At 43.1% G+C, this 22066-nt stretch overlaps 2 protein-coding genes across 3 annotated transcripts in view; one reads left to right on the forward strand and one right to left on the reverse strand.

The window, feature by feature from the left end:
- LOC128771889 (1-phosphatidylinositol 4,5-bisphosphate phosphodiesterase beta-1) overlaps window positions 1-22066 on the forward strand; it is a 154679-nt gene that overhangs the window by 3817 nt on the left and 128796 nt on the right. For both annotated transcript variants that reach the window (XM_053887725.1, XM_053887724.1), the window contains exons 5-6: window positions 119-227; window positions 15268-15326. The gene's annotated coding sequence lies outside the window, so the exon portion shown is untranslated. The remainder of the gene's footprint in view (window positions 1-118; window positions 228-15267; window positions 15327-22066) is intronic.
- Window positions 16125-20776, reverse strand: bmp2b (bone morphogenetic protein 2b). Its single transcript, XM_053887732.1, has 3 exons — window positions 20405-20776; window positions 19385-19752; window positions 16125-17353 (listed from the first exon to the last, which is right to left on the reverse strand). The coding sequence occupies exons 2-3, from the start codon at window positions 19737-19739 to the stop codon at window positions 16452-16454; spliced, it is 1257 nt and encodes a 418-aa protein (XP_053743707.1). The 5' UTR covers window positions 19740-19752; window positions 20405-20776; the 3' UTR covers window positions 16125-16451.

The raw sequence follows: 22066 nt of genomic DNA on the forward strand, positions 1-22066 counted from the left end.
CAACTGAGCTGAATAAAGCCACATGCATTACTGTGACTTTTATTAGGTCTGTCAGTGCAGACAGGGTGGGAACTCTGCCCACATTTGGTCAAAGATTAAATAACACCTTTTCTTTCAGGTCCCTCATCAGGACTGTTTTTTGGGTAAATCCTTTGCACGGAAGCACCGGGGTGTCATCCCACCACGTCCTGCTTTCCCCACTGCACTCCCCGCGGCCGCTCTCGCAGGTATAGGGTAAAAGGAAACGGGGTGTTGTGTTGCTTTCCTTCCCACATTGCTCTGCAAACTGGCTGTGAATGGGTGCCATTTTGAAACATGCAAATGTGGAAAGCCTCTGCCTGTATCAGCTGATGCTAGTTTGTCTTGGCCTGGACCTTAAAGCCCTGAGGTTAGTAGTAAGACACACTGAGAGCTAGAAAAGGTTGCATAAACTTTGGCGGGATTAGTTTCCCAACACTTTCCATGGCTGAGATCTTGTGAATGAATCCATTGTGGGTTGGGTCTCGGCTTGCGGAAAGAAAAACCTGTCAGGAACTAGTTCATTAACACCTAGTTTACCTTTTGAAGTAAGTTATTCTTTCAGTATGAAGGGAAACCTCAGTCATGTGCGTGTGTCTGCTGTGAATTTCCAATAACTTCTTGTGAGTAAATAAATAATGAAATCATTCCAACAATAAGGAACAATAAGGCATCCTTCCTGATCGAGTAACTCCATTTCCACTTTTAACCTTGGCAAACGTGCCCAAGGGATGCTGGGAGTGTGATCAACCGGGCCAAGTGTATTTTGGGGATGTGGAAAATTGTACAACCTGGTTCCTTCATTGAAGGAAATGGGGAGAGTCATGCTCGATTAAAGCAAGGCAATCTTGTGCACCAAAGCTGGGAGTTGTGACCTGTTTGGGTTTTTCCTTTCTGCTGCCAAAATTAAGCAACAAATTTCACTCCCCGGTTATGGTTTAATGGAACTGGAACCTGTATTACCGCTTGGTTGAAGCCACTGCTGACCAATTTCTTATGTGCATTTCAGTGTCATTTAAAAAGAGACGACCAACCTGAATCCAATTGGACTGAATTCAGATGTGAGGAATGAGAGTGAATAATGCACACAATTGTAGCCTTAACATGTACAACCTATTGTGATAGCATTGTATCAAAAAGTAACTCACTTATTAAGATTAAGATGCAATTTACACCACTTGCACAATATAGATAACGTAGGCATGGCAATATTACGGTAGCTGCCCCCCATGCAACCAATATTAGCAGAGGGCTTATGACTTACAACGCCCTTTCAGCTGTAAACAAACACAAATCCGAAACAATGGCATGAAGTGTTGTGCTAAAGACGACGCATTTCTTCGGGGAATGACACAATGACACAGTACCACAGCCAAGTAGGGCTGCATGGAACTGGCTTGGGGCTGTATCGTGGAAAAGTGCCATAACTCAGAGGCTTTAGTGTTTTTCTCATCAGGAGACCAATGGATTTCTCACATCAAGTGAAGGTTTTATTTACAACAATCCGATGAGCTCGACTGAAAGATTGAGTCCAAGATTTCAGTTACGTTTCTGTTTAGGACGCAGAATAATACTACTCGGAGTGACGACGGAGATCAGTACTGTGCTTCAAATGTTGAGTTGTAACACTGACGCAGCTTGAGTACACCCTCACTACAGTTCAAATAATGAAGCGTGCAACTTTCTTCTCCTATCTTATGTGTTTTGCTTGTTCTTTTGAAGAAGTCCCTCTGGTGAGACAAAAGTGCCGCCTTGAGCAAAACCTCTACTCCACTCACATGGTATGTGTGGGACGTCCTATTTGTACGTGCTTGGAGCAAATTAGACCAGCAGCTGTGCAAGTCTGTGTTGGCTTTTCGCGATAAAAATATGCTCTGGTCAACCTCGCCGCTGTCTGGATGAAGACTCATAGACATGTTTCTGCATGGGCCGACACCTCTTCCTATTTATTTGTCAGCACTTCCATTTTCAAGAAAGGGGTAGAAGATGAAGATAAAACAAGGAGTGGGAGTAACAAATGAGGGTGGAAAGAAAGGGCTGGCCGGAGTCAGTAGAAGGACCACCTATGCAGATGTTTTCCACATGTATAAGAAAAACAAGCTACGAAGAGGAGGAGGCTAAAAGGGAAGGCTGCACCTGTTGTGGGCTGCTATCTGGCCCAGAGTGAGACCAGTCGTAATGTTTCATGCAGCATGAGTCATTAACCAGACCTCATATATATATATATATATATATATATATATATATATATATATATATATATATATATATATATATATATATATATATATATATATATATATATATATATATATATATATCATCGTCATCAATGACAAAAACAACCCTGGTGATCAGCTTGCAGTGTTAAGATAACACTGTCTATACAAATCTATAAATGCGAATTTATATATGTACACTCAGCTGACTTTGCTTTGATCCTTATTTCTGTCAAGTCAAGACGTAGTTTGGATTGCACAAAAACGTTGCCAAGGCATAAGCCCGAGAAGACGTCATTGCCCTGATGATATTTAATGCTTCGGAACCATCGCAGCAGGCTGGAGTCATGGGTGGTAAGTCCACAGTGGGCCCTGCCACTGCAGGATTGGCCTAGAAAGCCACATCAGTGGCAGCAAATGACTCATGCCACATTTTCTGTTGTATTTCGGGACGCACTGTTGCCAACAACAACAGCCCTGCTTCAAAAAGGGATTGTGATCACGAAAGCGCAGAGTGTTGAAGCTGATGGCTCTTCAGGGAACTTCAGATAACAAGTCAATGTTTCGGTCCCCACATTTCTGATTTGTGTACGTCGGTTTTGCTCCCTCGCTGCAGCACGGAAAGGTGGAAGGCAAATATATTTTCTGTCACAGTGACAGGAATAAGAAATCGTTCTGACTCGGAATTGAGTTCTTAGGCTAATCATCCATGATTACAGCCTCGGAAGCCAAAATACACGATGTGAAAGAGGTTGTTTTCATCCGCTTGCAGCAGCAGCAGCACAGCTGGCTGACAGAACTATCTATTCTCTTGAGGCCTCCCACTCCCCTTCTGCATCTATTGGCCGGGAGCGCAGCTAGTCTTCTTCCCCTGGGGACAGTCCGGGGAGACCTGGACAGCATCGGGTGCTGTCAGCTTCGAGGTGTCATGTCACTGTGGTCAATTATGGACAAAAGTGTCTCTTGTTGTTGCTTGATGTTTGTTGGACTGCTTTCCAAACCCTGTGGAAAGGAAAGGACAGCCAATGGCCAACGCCAAACAAACCTGGTCCAGCTCACCTGTGCTGCGAATTTGGAACCAAGTGACCCAGATCTGGATGGAAACCATTGCAAATATTTCCCAGCAAGGTCTGTGGAAGAAGTATTTAGCGGGGCCTCTCTGTGGGGAATTTTACTAACTGTAAATGATTCAGAGTCCAGTTTGTGTCATCTGTTCCAGACAAGTTGTAAACACAGGATCACCATCAAACCGTAGCAGGTGCAGAGCAGTGTGAATAGAATTAAATATCCTGTAAGGCGGCTTGTTTACTGTTATTTTTCTGATATTTAGATTTTATTCCAAAGCACCGTGTATGGTTTTGAGCCGAGTGGTTCTGGATGAGCAGTGAATTTGTTTATGGACGTGTCAGTTCTGTGCGGCTGGCAAGCCAAAGCTGCCCAGAATACAGCTGAGTTTAGAAGTGTAAGCCACGCTGCAAATATTTGACTTGGCCCTTGAAATGAATTATACTGGCATAGAAAAAGTCTTGAAATAAAAACAGTAACCTTGGGAACAATTACGCTAAGTAAAAGGTGGTTAAACCCAGTGCTACCGAATTTTAGTGAAATCCAAAAGGAAATATGCATATTAGCTGGTTTTATCGACCCCAATAAATATGAGAAACTATTTATACTGGGCCCCTGGAAACTGTGACTGAGTTAGCCATTCGTTCAAGTTTGCATTATGATGTTGAGGTGTTCCCACCTGGAAGTTAAAAGCAAAACGGCAGTGGCTTAGCTTAGCAAAGGTGAACATAATACAAAAATGACGCAACATTATGTCATAGCAATTATTTATTTAATAGCAGCCAGAATGGTTTCAAATTTCTTTCTGCACATTTGTGTAGAAGAAATTCTATTATTGTATTAATGCATACACATCCAGTCCCTGACGTTAACTAGCAACAATTCAAAAGACAGCAAACTGTTCATATGCATAAACTAGAATTGGCAGGGAAGGCTACACATTCCCTCATCAAATAAAGCATCAAGTCGAATCATTTATGGTCTATTAAATGTTGGGGTCCTTTCTGCGTTAAGCACACAAACATCAGTTTATGGCCTCTTATGCCAGCCTCATTAGTGAGGGCATTGACTGGGTTCTTCTCTCATTCACCATTGATGCTCCACCTGCAGAACACACAAACACCATTGCTTTCATTGACACAAGGACTGAGGCTACTGGCCAGGCACCTAGCTAACCATCATCCAAACCTTTAAGCCAACGTTGTTTGTTCACAGCTGAAGCTCAAAAGAAAGGCAGGACCGGTGCAGTTAAGAGCCAGCTTTGACCATTTTCACACAAAGGGAGCACTGTTGGCTAACAGTAAGCGGCCTGTTTCTGGGAGGTTTGCACTGTTCCTGGGGCCCATTTCATGGAACACTTAGCAAGGCCAAAGGCAACCCATGGACTGGAGTGATAGTCAAGGCCTTCAGGGCCAAACCAGGGTCTGGCCTTCTATGTCTTTCTTTTTGACCCTCCCAGTTCAGTGGCTTTCAAAAGCCAAGTGGGAATGTTGGGTGCTGCAGGTGTCCTCTCATAGGGACCCACATCACATGGACCAATTAACTTGCTAAGTGTGGGTTTTATCTTTCTTCCAATGCAGGTGTTTGCGATTCAAAAGGGGAAAAAAAGGAAGTACTGACAGTATCCCGTGAACTCCACATTTGGTTTAATACTTAAACTGGGGCAATTCTAGATATTCTTAATAATGAGTGTTGAGCGTGTATTGCTTAATGCCTGAATATTCAGGTAACAACCAACATTTTAGCTCCTGAATAATGAAAGCTTTGCGTTCATCGCGTGAGAAGAAGAACTAAACCCAACTGCGTTAAAGTTACCCTAAAACCAGGAATAATTCTAAGAATTAACTGCGGAATTTGCTTAACTGGAATTAACTATGTGTGGCGTAATGCATCCAACATTTGAAAAACTGACTAAAAATGAGAAAGCAAGCATGTTCCCCCATTTCATTTGGTGCATCATGTTTGTTGTGTATATTGGGAATGGCGCAGGTGTTAGTGAGTAGATTTACCAAAGTGTGAGGGACAAGTATGAGTGGGTAGATTAACAAACGTTTGTGGGCGATTCATCTTACTACAGGGCTACTGGATCATACATTTATTTCTGCCTCCCATCCAGAATGTCAGTGTTTGAGGGGATGCTTCCTGCAGCTGCAACTGCAATTGCAACGGCTATTAAAAGGTCTCTGTTTGATTTAGACTTAATGGGAGGGGGAACCCAGAAATACTAACTCGTCTGGTGAAGAGGGGAAAGAGGAAGAAAACATGCAAGTCAAGAGAGAGAGATTAATATCCAGGCTTTTCTCCTACCGACCACAGAGTAGGCATAAAGAGCCGGGTGCCTCATTGATGTCAACCCTGGCTGTTCCTGTCCTGTAGTTTTGAGTTTGGTTTGGACTCAACAGACGGCCTGGCCTACAGGGGTTGGGAGGACAGAGCTGACGGTTTCCCACATCAGTCAGGGGCCTCTGATAGGCGGTCACACAAGCCGGTAATGACAGGGGGAGAGATTTAGTATTAAAGTCTCCTCTGCTGCCTCCGCTGCTCCTGTCTGACGTAAGGCTGTTAAATACGGGGATGAGAGCATGGTATGGCGTATGAGGAAGGGAGTTAGACTTGACTTAAATATACTGCTCTGTGTGTGTAGAGGTTGTCTTGCTGTGTTGCTACGGACACACGGAGTACAGAGCAAGTAGTGAGGCTTTCATCGCCATTGAATAAAATGATTTGTTTAGTGAGCACAGCATTTTGACAGTCGAATAACATCCAATTCACCTTGTTTTCCTGCTTTACAACTACTTTTAGGCCTTTCAAATTTGTCAATAGCATCATTTAAATCATGTCTGTTTCTACACATGAGTAGTAGTTTATTTATTTTTTCAACCAGTATTGCAGAATGACCCCTACTCTCTACGTCGTTGTGTAATGATGACAAGTGCTGGGCAGATGAGGTATTATGAAACAACGTCCTAATTTTCAGATGCCACTAGATGGAGCACTTGGTTTAGAAATTATGTGACGTAGCTGTTCTCGGGATATGCACGGCAGAATACGGCGTGAAAGGCGGGACATGCCCTTCAATTGAAAGCCTAGTGCATCAGCAGGCAACATAACAGAGGCCTTCGACGTCAACATGTGACGCAAAAGTCTACAATCGCAACATCAATATGTGACACCATGGGAGTGAGGATGTGTTCCTTCACCTGCCTAACAATGGGCTAAAGTCAAACAATCCAGGCCTGAAAATAAACAACTTTATTTGTTTTACATTGTGTGAGCTAAATTGAAAAGATGGAGGAAATATACTATCACAAAATATAGACGCAAGATGGAAGCATAGAAAGGGGATCTCTTTATGGGATGACAAACAACTTGCTGACTGTAAAACATTTCTGCTTGGCAGACCTTTACAAAGGAGTCCTCTCAGGCCTTTGGCCCGTGTTCAAAACTCACAAAAGTAAACCAATACAGTTTTTAAAGCATTTAAAATAACCTTACATATAAGTCTTAACATAGTTTCAGAATATTGCTGCACCTGTGTCCACTGATCATTGCATCACGCTGACATTTTAAAAAAGGCCTCAGTCAGTCTCACCCCATGACCTTCTCCAGCTAACATAAACTAATTAGGCTGGCTCTGAAAGGAATGACCAACCATTGAATTAATCAGCCTCCACAGATCTGTACCGCTAAAATTCGGCTGTAGTGGGTTCTGCCCAATGGTCCCTCATTATCTCACGTTTTCAAAGGGGTGCAATGGCAAATAACAGAGAAGAAGAAGAAACAGGAGGTGGTGGTGCAGGAAGGGGCTTCCCCGGTTCCTCTCCTCTCACGTCGGGCTCAGAAAAGAAAAGTCAAGCGTGAAGCCCGGTGAGTGGTCAGTACCGCTCGGTCCAGCATGCAGCACAGAGGGGGCTTTTGTCCACCGTCACTTAGCGCCAATTACAGCCCGTCAAAATAGTTTTTCTACTGCGGGGCGACGTGTTAATGGGCCCAACGTTGGGTGTGAGGAGCGACCTTGTCCACACACACCAACGAGGGGTCAGGGGTTAATAGGGCCCCTCTGATGTGGCGGATGAGATTTTTGCAACCTTTAGCTGGCAAGAGAATAGCAGGACAAAGCCTGGAGAATGTGATACAATTAGGCGGACAGCTAGCTGTTCTGAATAGTTGTTTAGAAGTTGAAGCGGGAGAGCGGCATTAGCAAAGAGCAGATGGGCAGTCGGACGCTTGCCAAACAGGTGCCAGGGAAGGTCAATGCCCCCTCACCAAATAGAAATGAGGACACAGGTGAGGAGACAAACACTAGATAGTTTCAGGGCTTTATTTTTCATGAACACCAATTAAAATCTCTGTTGAACAAATGAGAACGTTCCTTTGTACTTGCGAAAAAGGTCAGTGACTGTGCAGACTTGAATGTTGCGCAGGGAACTGAGCCAAATTTCCTTTTTGCTGACCAAAGACAAGCTAGAAGTTCTTTTTGATATAAGCTTGGCATTTGTCCGATGATGCAGATTATCTAATGTGAGTGCAAATAGCTGAGCATTGTCTTATCTTATTGTATCTCTCTGTGAAGAAGATGTCAGCGGAAAGCCTCTGTTGACACCATAACGGTGGAAATATCCTTAAACAACTGAGAAAGTTCGGCCACATGCAAGCTCACAGTAAAGATTCACATGGATACAAATAGTCTTGGAACTACATTCCGAACACATAGAAGTTCTGAGCACAACCCCCACCCAACCTTCAAGGAAATGTGGCTTCATGTTCTTGATGTTCAAAAAAAGAGAGGTGATTGAACTCTAAATTGGATTTGTTTAATCTGCCAGAAGTTTGAACATCCTGTGTAAACACAAGCCTGAACAGATGCTGGAAAATTCAGAGAGTTTGGCATTGAATTAGAAGAGATGGCAAAATGAGGGTCACATTGAGGCTTTTTAGCCTGTATTGTTCATGACTGCTTTATGTCTAAGGCTGAAATATCCTTTTTTTCCCCAAACAAAACTGTTGTGTACTTTTCATTATCTCCCACACCATCCTTGTCCACTTACTACACCCGACACCCACTAAATTTAAGCAAGAAAATAGATCTTGCTCATACATAATTTGCACCGCGGGTGCAGAGGTGCTGTCTGCGCCGTAGAAAGGTCAGCGGTGCACTCGGCTTAAAAATGCTCGAGGATCACTTTTTAACTAGTTTTGAAAACGGTTCCAGCATTGAGACTCATGAAACAAACTCGGCAATACCCTGAACTTGACATTAGAACACTCTAATTGCGCTGTTTTTGCCCACGTGTCTGAAGTTCTGACACCATAGCTTCCAGGTGATCGGCTCTGTGGCCGTAGTTGTGGACAGGTGGGTGAAAACAGCGCATTTTGAGCGCTTTAAGGTAAATAACAGCCTGTGATTTCATTGGTTTGATATGACGATGGTCAATATTTTTGCAGCATGACTCTCTTTAGCTTGTAAAAAATCCATCCCTTCGCCGCGTTGTTGTATAAGTTGCAGGGTTCAAACAAAAAAGGACCAGGTTATAGTTTACATTTTTAATGAGATCAGATAATACCCTTGAATGCTTGGATGTCCAAATTGGAGTGGTTTAATGTGGTTTCATTCAATTGAAATTCGCGGCAAAAACTATCTGACTAATGTATGACAAAAAGACAATTTGCCGTAGAATCAATTTGCCTTCCTGCTGGACTATTCACCCCAAAGCACAACTCATTAGGAAGTGTGTTTCAACAAGAGAAGGTCAGTAAAGGTTAACAGAGATTGTAGTGCCTCCTTGAAGCAGATTGACATGTCTCCTTTGGTCACAGATCATATGGGTTCTTCTTGATCTGCCGTGCATGGATGGGCCTCTCCGAGATACATGACACAATCTTCTGATATTACAGTGAATCCTGACAGACATAGCAGCTTCTTTATAACTTATCTTAATTCAGATCCTTGGCGGAAGTGAAGTGCAAAGAGCAAGGGTGAAAGAAACATTGGGGGTGGAAGAGACAAAGGATTTGGCGAAGACAAAACAACAAAGAAACAGAGGAAACTGTGAGACAGATAGAAAGAACGTGAGACGGAGTGAAAAATATAAATGAAAGCAATGGAAAAAAGAAAACAAAAGATGCAAGAAAGAGTAAGATGTGGGCCATTCATAAGCAGGAGAGAACTAGGGCCAGCACACCTGCTACTATTCACTTCAGAGGAAATAGACACTCTGTGGAAGAGAGGCTGTTGGCCTCAGGACAAAACCGCTGCAGCGCCAAATTAGAAACAGGAAGGACTGTGGCTAAGGCTCAGATTAAATACGCACTCCCCACATGGACTCAATATACTGCAGCCCTGATCCCACTCTGGAAACCCAAAACCCAACAGCACTATTTTATGCCCTAGTCAACAGAACACCCGCTGTTTGCACAACGACAAAACAGAGATTCATTCCAATGTCATCTAATAAATGTTGGTTAACAAAACTATATATAAGTGTAGAAAATACCACTTATACCGTTTAGTTAATCAACATATTTATATGTTGTGTTACAGATTATTTACAGCATAAATATGCAGATATAAATAACGGTTATGACAACCAATTTTAGATCATAAAGCAACAAACTATAGTGACAAATGTTTGTGCGTGTGTGAGCTGTTATTGTGTAATTACACGCTGAATTAGAACAGCAAACTTGAACATTTATTTATATCAATCAGCACGAATATTGTTTTATATGTTATTGTGTTATATTATTGTATTTTTCATATATTGCAGTTAGAACTTGTTCTGCAATATATAGTTTCAGGCAGTCTTGGAGGGAAAGGTTTTTGTCTTTAATAGTGCGTATGTGATTTATCAAACAATAGTACATATTATTTTTGCAGGTCGTCCTATGTATTTGGCCTTTGTCTGAGATAATTGTGTGGTGTGCATCCATGTTGTGTTAGACGCTGCTGGATGCAGTGGTCTTGTCGTGTGTGCTGGCTGCCTCTGATCACAATTGATGCGATGAACACTGTGCTGTAGTGCACAGCTGAGTACTGTCCAAGGTCCTAAATGTTGTGCTGTACTTGGTATGAAGGTTTATGAAGCAAGCTTAAGTTATGCCTCTATTTCTATGGGGACATTTTTTATCTTTCTACCTGCGTTTGTCCATGCTGCTGACTCTCAGATCCCATGGAAATCTACCCATCTGTAAATATCATTGTAGAAAAGGTTTCATGTAAACGCAGCATATGGTAAATCATATACATATTTCCATAGACTCACGAGCCTGTCCAAGTACTGTGTTCACTCCAACCTATCATTCCAATGTGGTCACTGATGGGTGAATGTAATTATTTTTACAGATACTGAGGATATGAAGGGGTCTTCCCATTTACAGGAAATAGAAATAGAAAGGGCAGTACTTCATCACTCTGTAGAAATGATTGAAGTGATTGAACGTATTCGCATGCAAGGGAGATGCAAGGTCATATTTAATTCCTAACAGACAATATTGTTTCACAGCATGGCTTCCATGTCTCTTTGTTATTGCTTTTTTGAGCCTCTGTACCAGACTGGACTGTATTCACCGCATTTTCACTTGTCCTGGCCTGGCATGATGAAACGCACACACACACACACACGTTTATTATCTCTATCTTTGTGGGGACATTTCATTGACTTTCATGCTTTCCCCAACCTCTCACCCTAAACCTAACCATCCAAAACAAATAGCGAACCATAAACCATTATAATGACCCAGTTATTTTGAAGTATTCATCCTCAGATTGAGACTTAAGTTTGTGGGGTCCGACCAAATTTGTCCCCACAAAGGTGTTTTGTCAAGAATTGGTCCCCACAAGTATGGATAAACCAGGCACACACACACACACACACACACACACACACACACACACACACACACACACACACACACACACACACACACGTAGCAGACTGTGAGTGTTCATAGCACTGGGACTCAAATAGGAAAACCTGCCATGACATCAGTCGGGGGTTGCAGGTGCAGGGTCGGGACAGGAAGTGAGTCACAGGAAGGTTGGTGAGGCAGAGTTTGCCACTGTCAGGCTGTGGGATCGCCGGTGAAGGAGTGGGAATTAGTGTCGTAGCTCTGCTGGCTGCGCCGTAAAGGTCACGGATCTGCTCTTGACATAAACGGTCTTGTTTGTTTACCCTCTCCAGTCAGGGTTGACGAAACCTTTCAACGCAAGTAATATCCTGGCAATAAGTCATATTCATGCAGCTCAGTAATGTTTGACTCAGTTGACTAGGATCCGTGTAGGTTGTTTGAAAGAATATGTTCATGTAGAAAACACCCATGTTAGCCAGGGTTACGCTGAGCATTTCTGTGCAATGATTTCCCAACCGTCTACAGCCCAGTTCCATGATGGGTGACAGATGCATGCAAGGATGTGCTGCAAATGTCGGACCATCGGTTTATACAAAGCTTATTACGTTAATCAGAAAAGCATGCTGAATAGATTTGTCCGAATAAACCACCCAGGGAATGAGCCTGTTCTCTGTTGTGCACTGCATCTGGAAGCAGCCTCTTGATAATCTGCTCTAAGTACAAAAGGTTCAGCACCACCTTGTTCTCATAGACCACCAAGTAAGACCCCCAACTCTAAAACAGGTCTCCTTTCAAAGAGAGGATCAACCAATGCTTGGAAGACTTTGTTCCATGCTTGGAGGTCCTCAAGGTGCTACCCTGGCACTTCAAAAGTCATGGCAATATTTTCAAAGGAAGTTATCATAGGCTCATGAGCTGGGCTTCTTGGACAGAAAATAAATTTGGACTCAGCCCACACCTTGTATTCATCTCTCACAATATCATGATACCTTAACCTGGTGATACATAGCAATAACTGGGAATTTATCCAAGGACGTTTTTGAAGCTTCAGTCGACTGTGGTGTGTAATGCTAATGTAGTGTTTCTTATTACAAACGTTATAACTGGTTTGTGCTTAATGCTACGGCCTGATCTAGCCATTGAAACCCTGAGAGTTATTTTGGATCATGCAGTGTGGACAAAAATTCTTTTTTTGATATTTCTCTGGTACATATTCGCCAAATCAAAGCCCCTGGTTTATCTATAGAAAACTTGTTTGGGGGCCAAAAACGGGGGGAAATATTTAAAGTATAGTTTAGCTTCCTCCTTCTCCCTGATAAGTTCACTTGCAGTCATGAAGCACATGAAAATTGTGACTACTGAGTTTTAGTGAGCCCTTATTTTGGACATTATTTATCAGTGATGTATCGTAATTAGGTGATTTTACTGACAGGTTTCCACCCGACACGCTGGGGGATGTCATCTAGCATTTGATTGATCTCTATACTTCCTGCTACAAAGACCAAAGCCACTCCCGAAAACCGCACGCCTCCTTTCAAGCTCATGATATAGGAGACGCCCTCGAGTGAAGTTTCAGGATGTTTTTTTTTTCTCTCTACAAAACTCTAATGTACGCTTCAGTTATCCAGAGATGACCGTCGGAGGTGTCCCATGTCTGCCACTGAAAGTTCCTTCAAAGTTCAGGATTCACTGTAATATCAGAAGACTGTGTCCAGTTTGTAACAATTTTAAAATGAAATACACAAACTAGCAGACACATTTGATGAAGTCATCTCGCCTTCTGCTACCCCCTACTGTTCGTTATTTAAAACTGTGGCATCTGTTTTGTAATTAAAGACATATTACAGTTCCACAACTATGGTTATTAATGAGCTTATGTGAAGGGCGAAATACAGTATACATTTAAATGTTGTTATGAACAGCGACTTTATTGTGAATATGTGGTGCTCGCTTCAGTAGTAGCTGTAATTCTCTGTATTCATGAAAGCCCCTGGTTGTTTACATGTAAAACTTCTATCATTCTTCAACTTTCTGGAAAAGCCATTTCCACGTTTGCTCTGCTCCCAAATCTGTTTGCCTCTTTGTTTGATGTATTGCAGCACAGATGCCCCAGTCTTAGCTGTGTGTGTGTCATCTCACCGGCTCTTCTTTGAACACAAAAAACACCACCTCCCAAATTAGTATGCACCACACACATATAAACCAAACAAATTTGATGGAAGTTGAGCTAAGTTAAGTTGTCTCTCTTATTTTTCGTGACAATTTTTTCTTTCAGCCTGTCCAGGGCTCCATCATGTGACCGTCTGGTCCATGGAACATACACAATATCAATTTCCAGATGCAAATGTTGAGTCAACAACCATTGTGATTTGGATTGTTTAGAGCTGTAGATAATTTTAATGTGGTTTTCTCCACACAAAACAAAATGAATAAGCCTCGCTATGCTCGTTGGCCCCGGCTTCCAGTGTTATGCTCATCAGTTGTGCGGCTGCTCTGTTGTGTGTTTGTGGATAAACAAAGTCAGTGAAGGACACCTTTAACTGATTTACCAGATGTTCAATGGAGCAGAAGGGAAATTTTTTTTTTTTTCAGAGAGGGATTTTGCAGAGGTCTGTGTAGCAGGTGAGGAGACTCTTGCCAATAATACATTTCTTGCAGACGGGCTGTTTAAACCTGGAAACAGTGGTCAAACTGTCACATATTTTAATCATTTTTGTGAAAAATACACCCATTGGGGCCATCAGAGTCCCTGAAACTCTAAACAAAAAACATTTTCTTACCAGTTGCTGAACTCACTTGAAGCCACTTCAGTAATGATGGAGGTGACTTGGCCCCATTACTTTGACCTTTACCCCTGTTCTCTGTGAGAAGTTAAGGAGAGGTCCCAGAGGAGCAGTGTAATACTAATGTGGCTTCAGAGAGGTTCTATAATGTGGAGCCCTGTTGACCAACTATCACTCCAACTGGGGTGCAGGCGGGAAGTATCAGGAATGAGTGCTTCCCATGTGTCAGGAACCCTGGGAGCAATATTTCCGCCCGAGTCAATGAGAGGTTTATGGACTCCAACGTTGAAGAAAAAAACACTTGTTACACTTTTTAAGGTGTTTTCATTCCCAATCCAGAACATGTTTTGACGCTTACAATGTTTGATCATGATTTTGGATTTTGGTCAATGGATGTTCTTTGAATATAAAACTCGTTGGTAAACATTCCTGAAAAGAAACATGTGGTCCAAGTCTATAAAAATGATGGTTGCTACTGGCAGAGGTATGCATAGGCTTGTGGTGTGGTGAGGTCCACAGAGGAGAAATGAACGCCACATGGGACCAAAGGGGGTGGATGTAAGGTAGAATAAAGTAACACATGCGGAACATTGAAACTTAACTGTGCTTCCAAGAGATGTGTGTGGGTTTAAGCTTGCAAGTGCCTGCAAGCATGCATTACATTATTAAATTCTATCATGAGATCGATGCATTAGTGTTTTCAGTTTGCATATCTTGTGTATGCGGCAAGCACATTCGTTTTTAAGGGGCAGAAAAATAGCCCACCAGGAATCCCTTGAATAGATGATTGAAAAAACAACCGTACTTGGTTTTCCATGTGAGCGCATGCATGCGTCTGAGATTGAAAACCAACATTCCACGGTCCCAATGTGCGCTGACATTTAAAAAAAAACATTCTATTTGGAGCTTTTTGAGCTGCCTTGTGATCCATCCAAACCATTTCTAATGCAAACACAGCAGAAAATGCAGTCTGTCAAACTCGGCGAAACTCTCTTTTCATTTCCCCCCTCTCATTATCTGATCTGTTATTGTGGCTCCACGATAAATGTTGGGGTCTTTGGGGTGAAGTTTTGAGTCATATCTTTGTCTGGGCTAGAAATTACATTGTTTTCATCGAAAAAAGAAATTGCAGTATGCCTCTATTTACACAGGTGTTCCTGCTTCAAACTGCAGTATATGATATGTTTTGTTTCTGCCAGCCTTCTCCGATGTCTTTGTGAATAAATCACTCCTCTTTTCAGAGTGCCTGTGTGTGGCTTTGTTTATGTAGCATTACTTATATATGTGCTTGCCGTAGTGTGTTGTGTGAAACATTCCTATGTTTTTCTCTTCAGTGTCATGACAAATCAAAGCTGTATTACCTGGAAGAGACAAAGGAAGGACACCAAAGTGGGTAAGTGAGTAAGAATCTGTCTGAGCATGTGCAGTATGTGACCAGGTGCAGGTGTGTGTTTGTGTGTTTTTAATAAGCAGCTCGACATAATGCTTTTTTTCTCTCTGTGTGCATTTGGATGGCCTTACTAAAGATATGTGGAAAATAAAGGTGTCAAGCAGATGTTCTCCACACATCTAAACGCCAGTGTTTTGTCACAAAAAAGTGAAGGTTATTAGATGCTATTTTTATATACATTATTATGTCTGATTTTTTTTCAGTTTCAAATCGCTACATAAATAACCCTGTCAAACCTTACACAGGAGCTTCGCAATGCTCAAGCAGTCTGCTGATGAGGTTTTTTTTGGGCTTCACAATATTGGTGAGGGACAGAGAAAACACGGGAACTGGCTTGTGGACAAGCCTTCCCATGGATCTTTGCACTAATGTGTAATGCATGAAAACATAGCCTGGTGTTTTTCTAACCCTCCCCAGGGAGTCTATCAAATTTGTTGCCTTGTAACTTGTCACTCCCGTCCCATGACCCGACTACCTCAGTTCATTACCACCAGTGGCACCCTGACCCCTGCCCTGTCACTTTTCTCTCAACCCTCCTATAGTAGCTGGTTTCCAATTACATTAACCAAAGGACCTCAACACTTCCTAAGCTATCTGCAGGGAGAGAATTCCTGTGTTGAATGCCCGTCTGAATTATTTACTTTGATATTCATGTATCGTCAGTTAGGCAGATGGAGGCAGAGCTGATGCGCACAGCGGGAGCTCTATGCAAATTGACCACATATTTTCACGATAAATACTCATTATTTATTAACAAATAAAGTGGTTATAATAGAAATAAATACAAAATAAAAATCTGAGCATTATACTTCATGTGGTATTGCACCCATTTCAAAATGTACATCAGAAATACATTTTCAAAACCAGTAAAGGAATATTCCTCTGATTAAAATATTTATTTTCCCAACTTTAACGTAGACATAAATATATTCATATATATTTTTTCCACAATAGCTCTTTTTGTTTTTCTTTTATATAAATAAACATCTTCATTGGGAAACCGGGTGTCCATAAAAACCTCTTGGAGTCCATCTCTGCTGGTTGTCTTTGCACACATAGGTCTGTTTCTTAGCGGCAGCCACAACCTTCCACCACCATGTCCTGATAGTTTTTGAGGATGACCTTCTCGTATTCATCCAGATAAAGTAGAGAGATGGGGCTGAGGTCAGTGGGGACGCAACAGGCTCGTGGGATGTTTGAGTTCACTGAGTTGACGAGTGTCTGCACGATGGCATGGTTGGTGGAATTGAGGTGGTCTGCTAGGGGGAACGGGCATTCCCCTTGGCAGTAAAAGGCGTGGTACCCAGGGGGTGCAACTATCCACTCATTCCACCCCACGTCACTGAAGTCAACATATAATTCATGTCTCTTGCAACTGGCTTTGTGGTGATGCTTCCTGCGCTGTTTGCGGAGTGCTGCCTGGCGTTTTTCTCGCGTGTGGAGCACTGAGTCCCCACGGCCATCGTGTCCATAAGTCACCAGGAGAGGCCGAGCCTGAGGCCAAGAGTCCTGGTCTTGGTGCAATGAGCGGCTAACCCTCACATGCCTGCTTCGTTTGTGGGCCTGCGCTCCGTTGGCCTCTTCCGGGTGATGCACCTCTACCATGAAGCCGTGGTTGTGGCCTTTTCCTGAGGTCCACTGAGATACAGCAGGGCTAACATCAAAGCTCTCCCATCGGCTCAGAGAGTCTTGAACTAGCCGCGTGTCAAGCAGGCGAGCCAGGGGTTCCCCACCATGATGTGCAGGGTCCCCGAATAACTCAAAAATGTTGATGCGGTGAATACCGCCAGTTGTAGCACTGCTAATAGTGCTGTTGTTTTTAGACTTGGGAGGTGCGGTTCCCATGACCTGATCCCTGTAGATGCGTAGCTCTGCAGACGTGATGAGCTCCTCTTCGGGAATAGACGAGAGATTGAAGTAGAACTGCTGGGTTGTTTTGCCCTTCAAGCTGGCCAGTGCCTCTTTAGCCTCTGCAAGGAAACAAAATAACATTTTGTGATATAAAATTCCCACCAAGGATAAAATCAGCGTTGTCTATAGTTGAACTCTTGGTGGCCACATTGATATGGAGAACAAGGAGTTGTGAACCAAAGAAGGTTCTGAGCAAAACAAAAGCACAACTGTTGGTCGAAGCCAAGGTGCCACGTGGTTTATAGTATGAGTAGGTGTAGATCACTCTGTAGTAGTATTATGATTTCCCTATAATCTTATGAGCCTGATCTCTGTACTTAACTATGTATTTTGATCTTGCATAAAAGAAAATCAAGAGGAAAGGTGTGATTTTATTTCATACAATTCAACTTTGAACTCTCATTTTATAGCAACCCAAGCTGGTGTAGATGTTTTAATCGCTTCAGTGTGGTTAAATAAACACAGTCTTTGAACTCTGTGCATTTTTTTTTCAAAGAAGATATTTAGGAAATTCCACCATTTCATCCTGACCCCCCTCCCCAGAAGTACAAAGACCTCAATTAGCCATATCGCTCCTTATTTGATGTGGGAAAGCCCCATGTCTGTCTTTCTCTCATCTGTGTCCCCAATCCTACCCGTTCCTCGCTTCCTAAATCCCCTTCTTTTACCAGTTCACTCCATCCCAAATCCTCTTTTCTTTTTCTCTCCTACTTTGTCACGCTTTCTCTGTGTCTTGTGCGGCATTCTTACTCTCTTAACCTCTGTCCCCTTTTACAGAAATGGTTGTAGGAACAAGTCGGGACTTGTCAAAAACCTGCAAAACACATTGTGACTGTATTAAGATACGTGTCTAATTTTGTTTAGCAATGCCTGCCAGAAAAGATAAAAGCTGATGTTGGGACACTTGTCACCGACAGCCCCTTCCTGTGTATATGTTTTTGGATTTAGATTTTTGATTCTGTTAAAGAATCAGCTGTAGACACTGGATTTGAACAAACATTTTAAGTTGGATGCTTTGCAACCCTCGTTTATGGATAGAGGATGCCGCTTTCGTGTTTACAATGAAAGAGCTATGGGAGCGTATGTCAACAAAGTCAACACCCTCTGAATGGTCGGCGGTGTCAAGGTGTGCTCTGGCCTGCTGCAGAGGTTTCCAGCAGTGAGTTGGCTTGGCAGACGGCACTGTGGTTGTTTGTAGTGTGTCAGAGTAGCCACTGGGTGTCATTGCACTAGGACTCTGGAGAGAGCCCAAGCAACCACTCAACCACCTCTCTGACTCACCCCTAATGGAAACTTCCCCATCACACACTTAGGACTCTGTTGAAGGCCTTCAAGTAAAACTTGTATTAAAATAAAGCAGGAAAATTTGCCACACAAGTAATTGACTTTATGCTATATATTTATGCTACGCGTATTATGCTATTCTGGTGAACTTTATTCAAGCTTAACAAGTGTAATTCACCAGAGGTAAAACGTACTTGATCACTGTATCCAGCATATGAACTAAGCGAGCCATCAGGGTTTTATTGGAGCGTGCGTAATGACGCAGGGCAGACTGGTTATTTGTAAAGACGCGCTCCCCTTCCTCCGCAGGATAGAGTTTAATGTACTCTCAGAAATGACTCACAATTCCGTCTGACAAGACATCTTTGTCATAAGTTGAGTGAGCGTAATGTCACGTCGTGTGTTGAAGTAACAGAGTGATGACTATCACCTGCGCGCAGGCACACCGCCCTTTATCCCGCTCCTGTGGTGCGTGTCTGGAAAAACTGTTTTCAGAGCCCACGCAAACACCATCAATTATTAAGTAAGAAATTACACCAGGGATACCACTGCCACTTGATGTTTGAGGCCGGTGACAGCTGCGCCACGGTAATGTTTGGTTAAAGCTTGCATCACTAAATATGAGGGATCATTTGTAAATGCCCTTTTAAACTCACATTCAAACTTAATTGGCCGCATGTCACATTGAAATGACTAAGGCACCATAAAACAGTGGCTCTGAAGTTGAGTGACTCATGTTTAAATATAGGTTTGGGCTGTCTGCGAGAGCCCAGCAGCTCAGGTAAAGGTATGTCACTAATACGCACCTTCATGGTGAAAGCTTCTAATCGTGTTGGCCTTGCTGGCGGCTCTCTCGGCGTGTTTCCCCATGCTCTTGGGCCGTTTGCTGCTGTGGTCCCCGTTCGCTGAATGCATGCGATATAGGTCCACCATGTATTGAGGCACCACCGCGTCCTTTCCCGGTGTCGGCCTCGTTCTCAGTCCAAACATGTTGAGAAGCCGAAGCTCAAAGTCTCTAAGGAAGTTCTCCGACCTCTCCGGCGTCTGCTTCCCGGATTCGCTGTATTTCCTCCGGCCCTCCTCGGGAATGAGTCCCGTCGTACCTTCCATCAACACCTGAGCAAGCAGCAGTACCATGAGAGAGCTGACCACGGCGACCATGATCAGTCAGTCCCTGAGGAGAGAGATGGCTTCTGTCAATACATCGGTGCTCAGGCATGAGGTAGACACTCGGGGGGGCTTTCCCCCAAAACGCAGCCGCGTTCCCCACTTACAGTGAGAGTGAGAGGAGGAGGATACACGAAAGAGACACCTCCACACTTTGAAGTCACCCACAAAAAAGGAGTGCGTGGATATTTGAAGATGATGCGAGACAAATTAGTATATCAACTCGGGAAAGTCTGAAGAGGGGGGTAGGGACTCAAGGAAGGTTCAAACTGCATACATACGGTCTCAAATTAGATAGAATTGATATGAGAATAAACGAAATGCAATTGTGGGATCACACGAAGCTTGAAAGAGTGTCGTCAGTCGAGAAAAAAAGTTGGAATAAGAAGTTCAGAAGTGGCAGTCAGCCGGTGCTACAAGCGTCTATTTGCAGAGGCTTTGACGGTCATGGATAATCATAAGGGCTAGGGTTACTTCAAGAGGCTTGCAGGTGTTAGATCTGACGTGTAAGAGCAGATGTAGTCCGAGACAAGACATCAAAACACATCAAATACCTGACAAAACATCTGACAAGAACGCGTAAATAAAAGCGCTTCGCTTTTACGCACACGCATCAGTTTTGTCACCATCCAAAGTTGAACGAAAAAACAAAACATTACCTGACAAGGAAACGCTGTGTCCGTTTCGGTTCCACTTTCAGGTCCGATAAAGTCCACATTAATTCGCGTTTAATCCACGCTGCTTCTCCTCGGAGGACCGCAGACAGCCCATTCCCTTCGCCGATCCACGCATATTATCGCCAGCTGCAACTTTTGGGTCGGTCTCGGTCAGCACACAGAAAGGAACAGTTTAGGAGGAAACGCGCATGCTGGACCCACACAAATCATCCTGAATAAACATCTCTAAAAAGGTTTCTAAAGTTCTCTGGAGTGTGTGGAAAGAAGCAGGCGTCTGGCTGGTGCGTGTCAGTGCGCTGCTCTGTGCGCTACTGGTCCCAATTGATTAGTGCCTTCTCTTCCCCCGGCGACTCTTTTTGTCAAACTGTGATGTCACCGAGGGGCTGTCAATCATTTGTTCTGCGAAGAAAAGCGCCTCCTGCGGACTTCTAACCCCGGGGCTGCAAACCTTTTCGTGTCAAATAAACACACCTCGGAGCGACGGAGCCTTTTGATAAGATTTTGTCTCCTACAAGCCAGCGGGGAGATTTAGTCCAGCGCTGGATGGGAGGGTCATTGGAGTGAATCTTACGAGGGAAAAGAGAAGCTTAACCCTCCTTAGAAAGTTCTGATCTCACTTTTTTTCAGAGGCGAACCTGTAATAAGTCCGGACGCGATCAGTTTTATTAAGCGTTTGATCGGCACGGGTGTAATTGAAAGATCATACGTTGTGGATTATGACAAACTGATAATGGAATTCCAATGTTGCTCTTGTGGGTCGCGGATTTCACTGTGCAACGGGACTATCATATTCTGCCACTCAACTTGAACCCTTAAGTTTAACACCTAGAGCACCATTGCTCATTAATAGTTATTAATATTATGAAAGACAACAAAAATGCTTTTGTAAAAAAAAAAAAAAAAACTCCAAAATACCCGAAAACTAGCGCCTACTGTGAGTGGTCATACATATGTTCTCTGGTCAATAGAAAATTCTCCTGCCCTCTCTTAGCGTCTGTGTTCCAAATGCTTCATTTTCATTACAGCATTTCAGAGCTGTTGAATTGGTCTGAAAAAGTCCCACGTTGTGCAGACGTGACTCCCGGGGCAGAGACACTATCGTTAGGCAGCGGGGTGTCGTCAGTGGCATTAATGTTGGGGGCATCTCCATAAAAAAGCCCCCATTGACTCCCTCGACTGACTTCCATTAGCTGATGATGGTGGAGCTGGCGGCTGTGTTTTGGTCAAAGCAACCCGTCTGTTTTCTCCCATGAGATAGCAATAGATTAAATCCCGCAGAGATCACAAGATATCTTTGTCTTCTTCCAGGACAATAACATTTTATGAGGGATAATCCCAGATCATCCACTTTGCTATTAAAATGCTGAGGATTAGTGGTTGTGTACCGATACCTGAGTGGCAGTGGGTCGCTGGTCTGGTCTTCCCCTGTCTGGATCCAAACACCAATGACTGTTTCTCTGTCTTATAATGATCACAAAGAAGGCCTTTTAGTCATCAAATGTAAATTTCTCAGGTTAAAAAGTTCATCTTTTTTTATATTTATCTTTATATTTCTTTCATTCTTCACCAATTAATTGGGTTATATCCAGATGAGACCAGACCAAGAGTTGATCGCGGATGCTGTTGCTCATGCAGTGGAGTTGC

Source organism: Synchiropus splendidus, chromosome 15 (assembly GCF_027744825.2).
Source record: "Synchiropus splendidus isolate RoL2022-P1 chromosome 15, RoL_Sspl_1.0, whole genome shotgun sequence".
NCBI lineage: Eukaryota > Metazoa > Chordata > Actinopteri > Syngnathiformes > Callionymidae > Synchiropus > Synchiropus splendidus.

What these genes read in the sequence shown, in the direction of transcription:
- bmp2b (XM_053887732.1), bottom strand. Translation starts at nt 19,739, where the DNA reads ATGGTCGCCGTGGTCAGCTCTCTCATGGTACTGCTGCTTGCTCAGGTG. An exon ending in TAGAAGCTTTCACCATGAAG is followed by an intron (nt 17,354 to 19,384) that starts GTGCGTATTAGT and finishes GTTTCCTTGCAG; the next exon opens with AGGCTAAAGAGGCACTGGCC.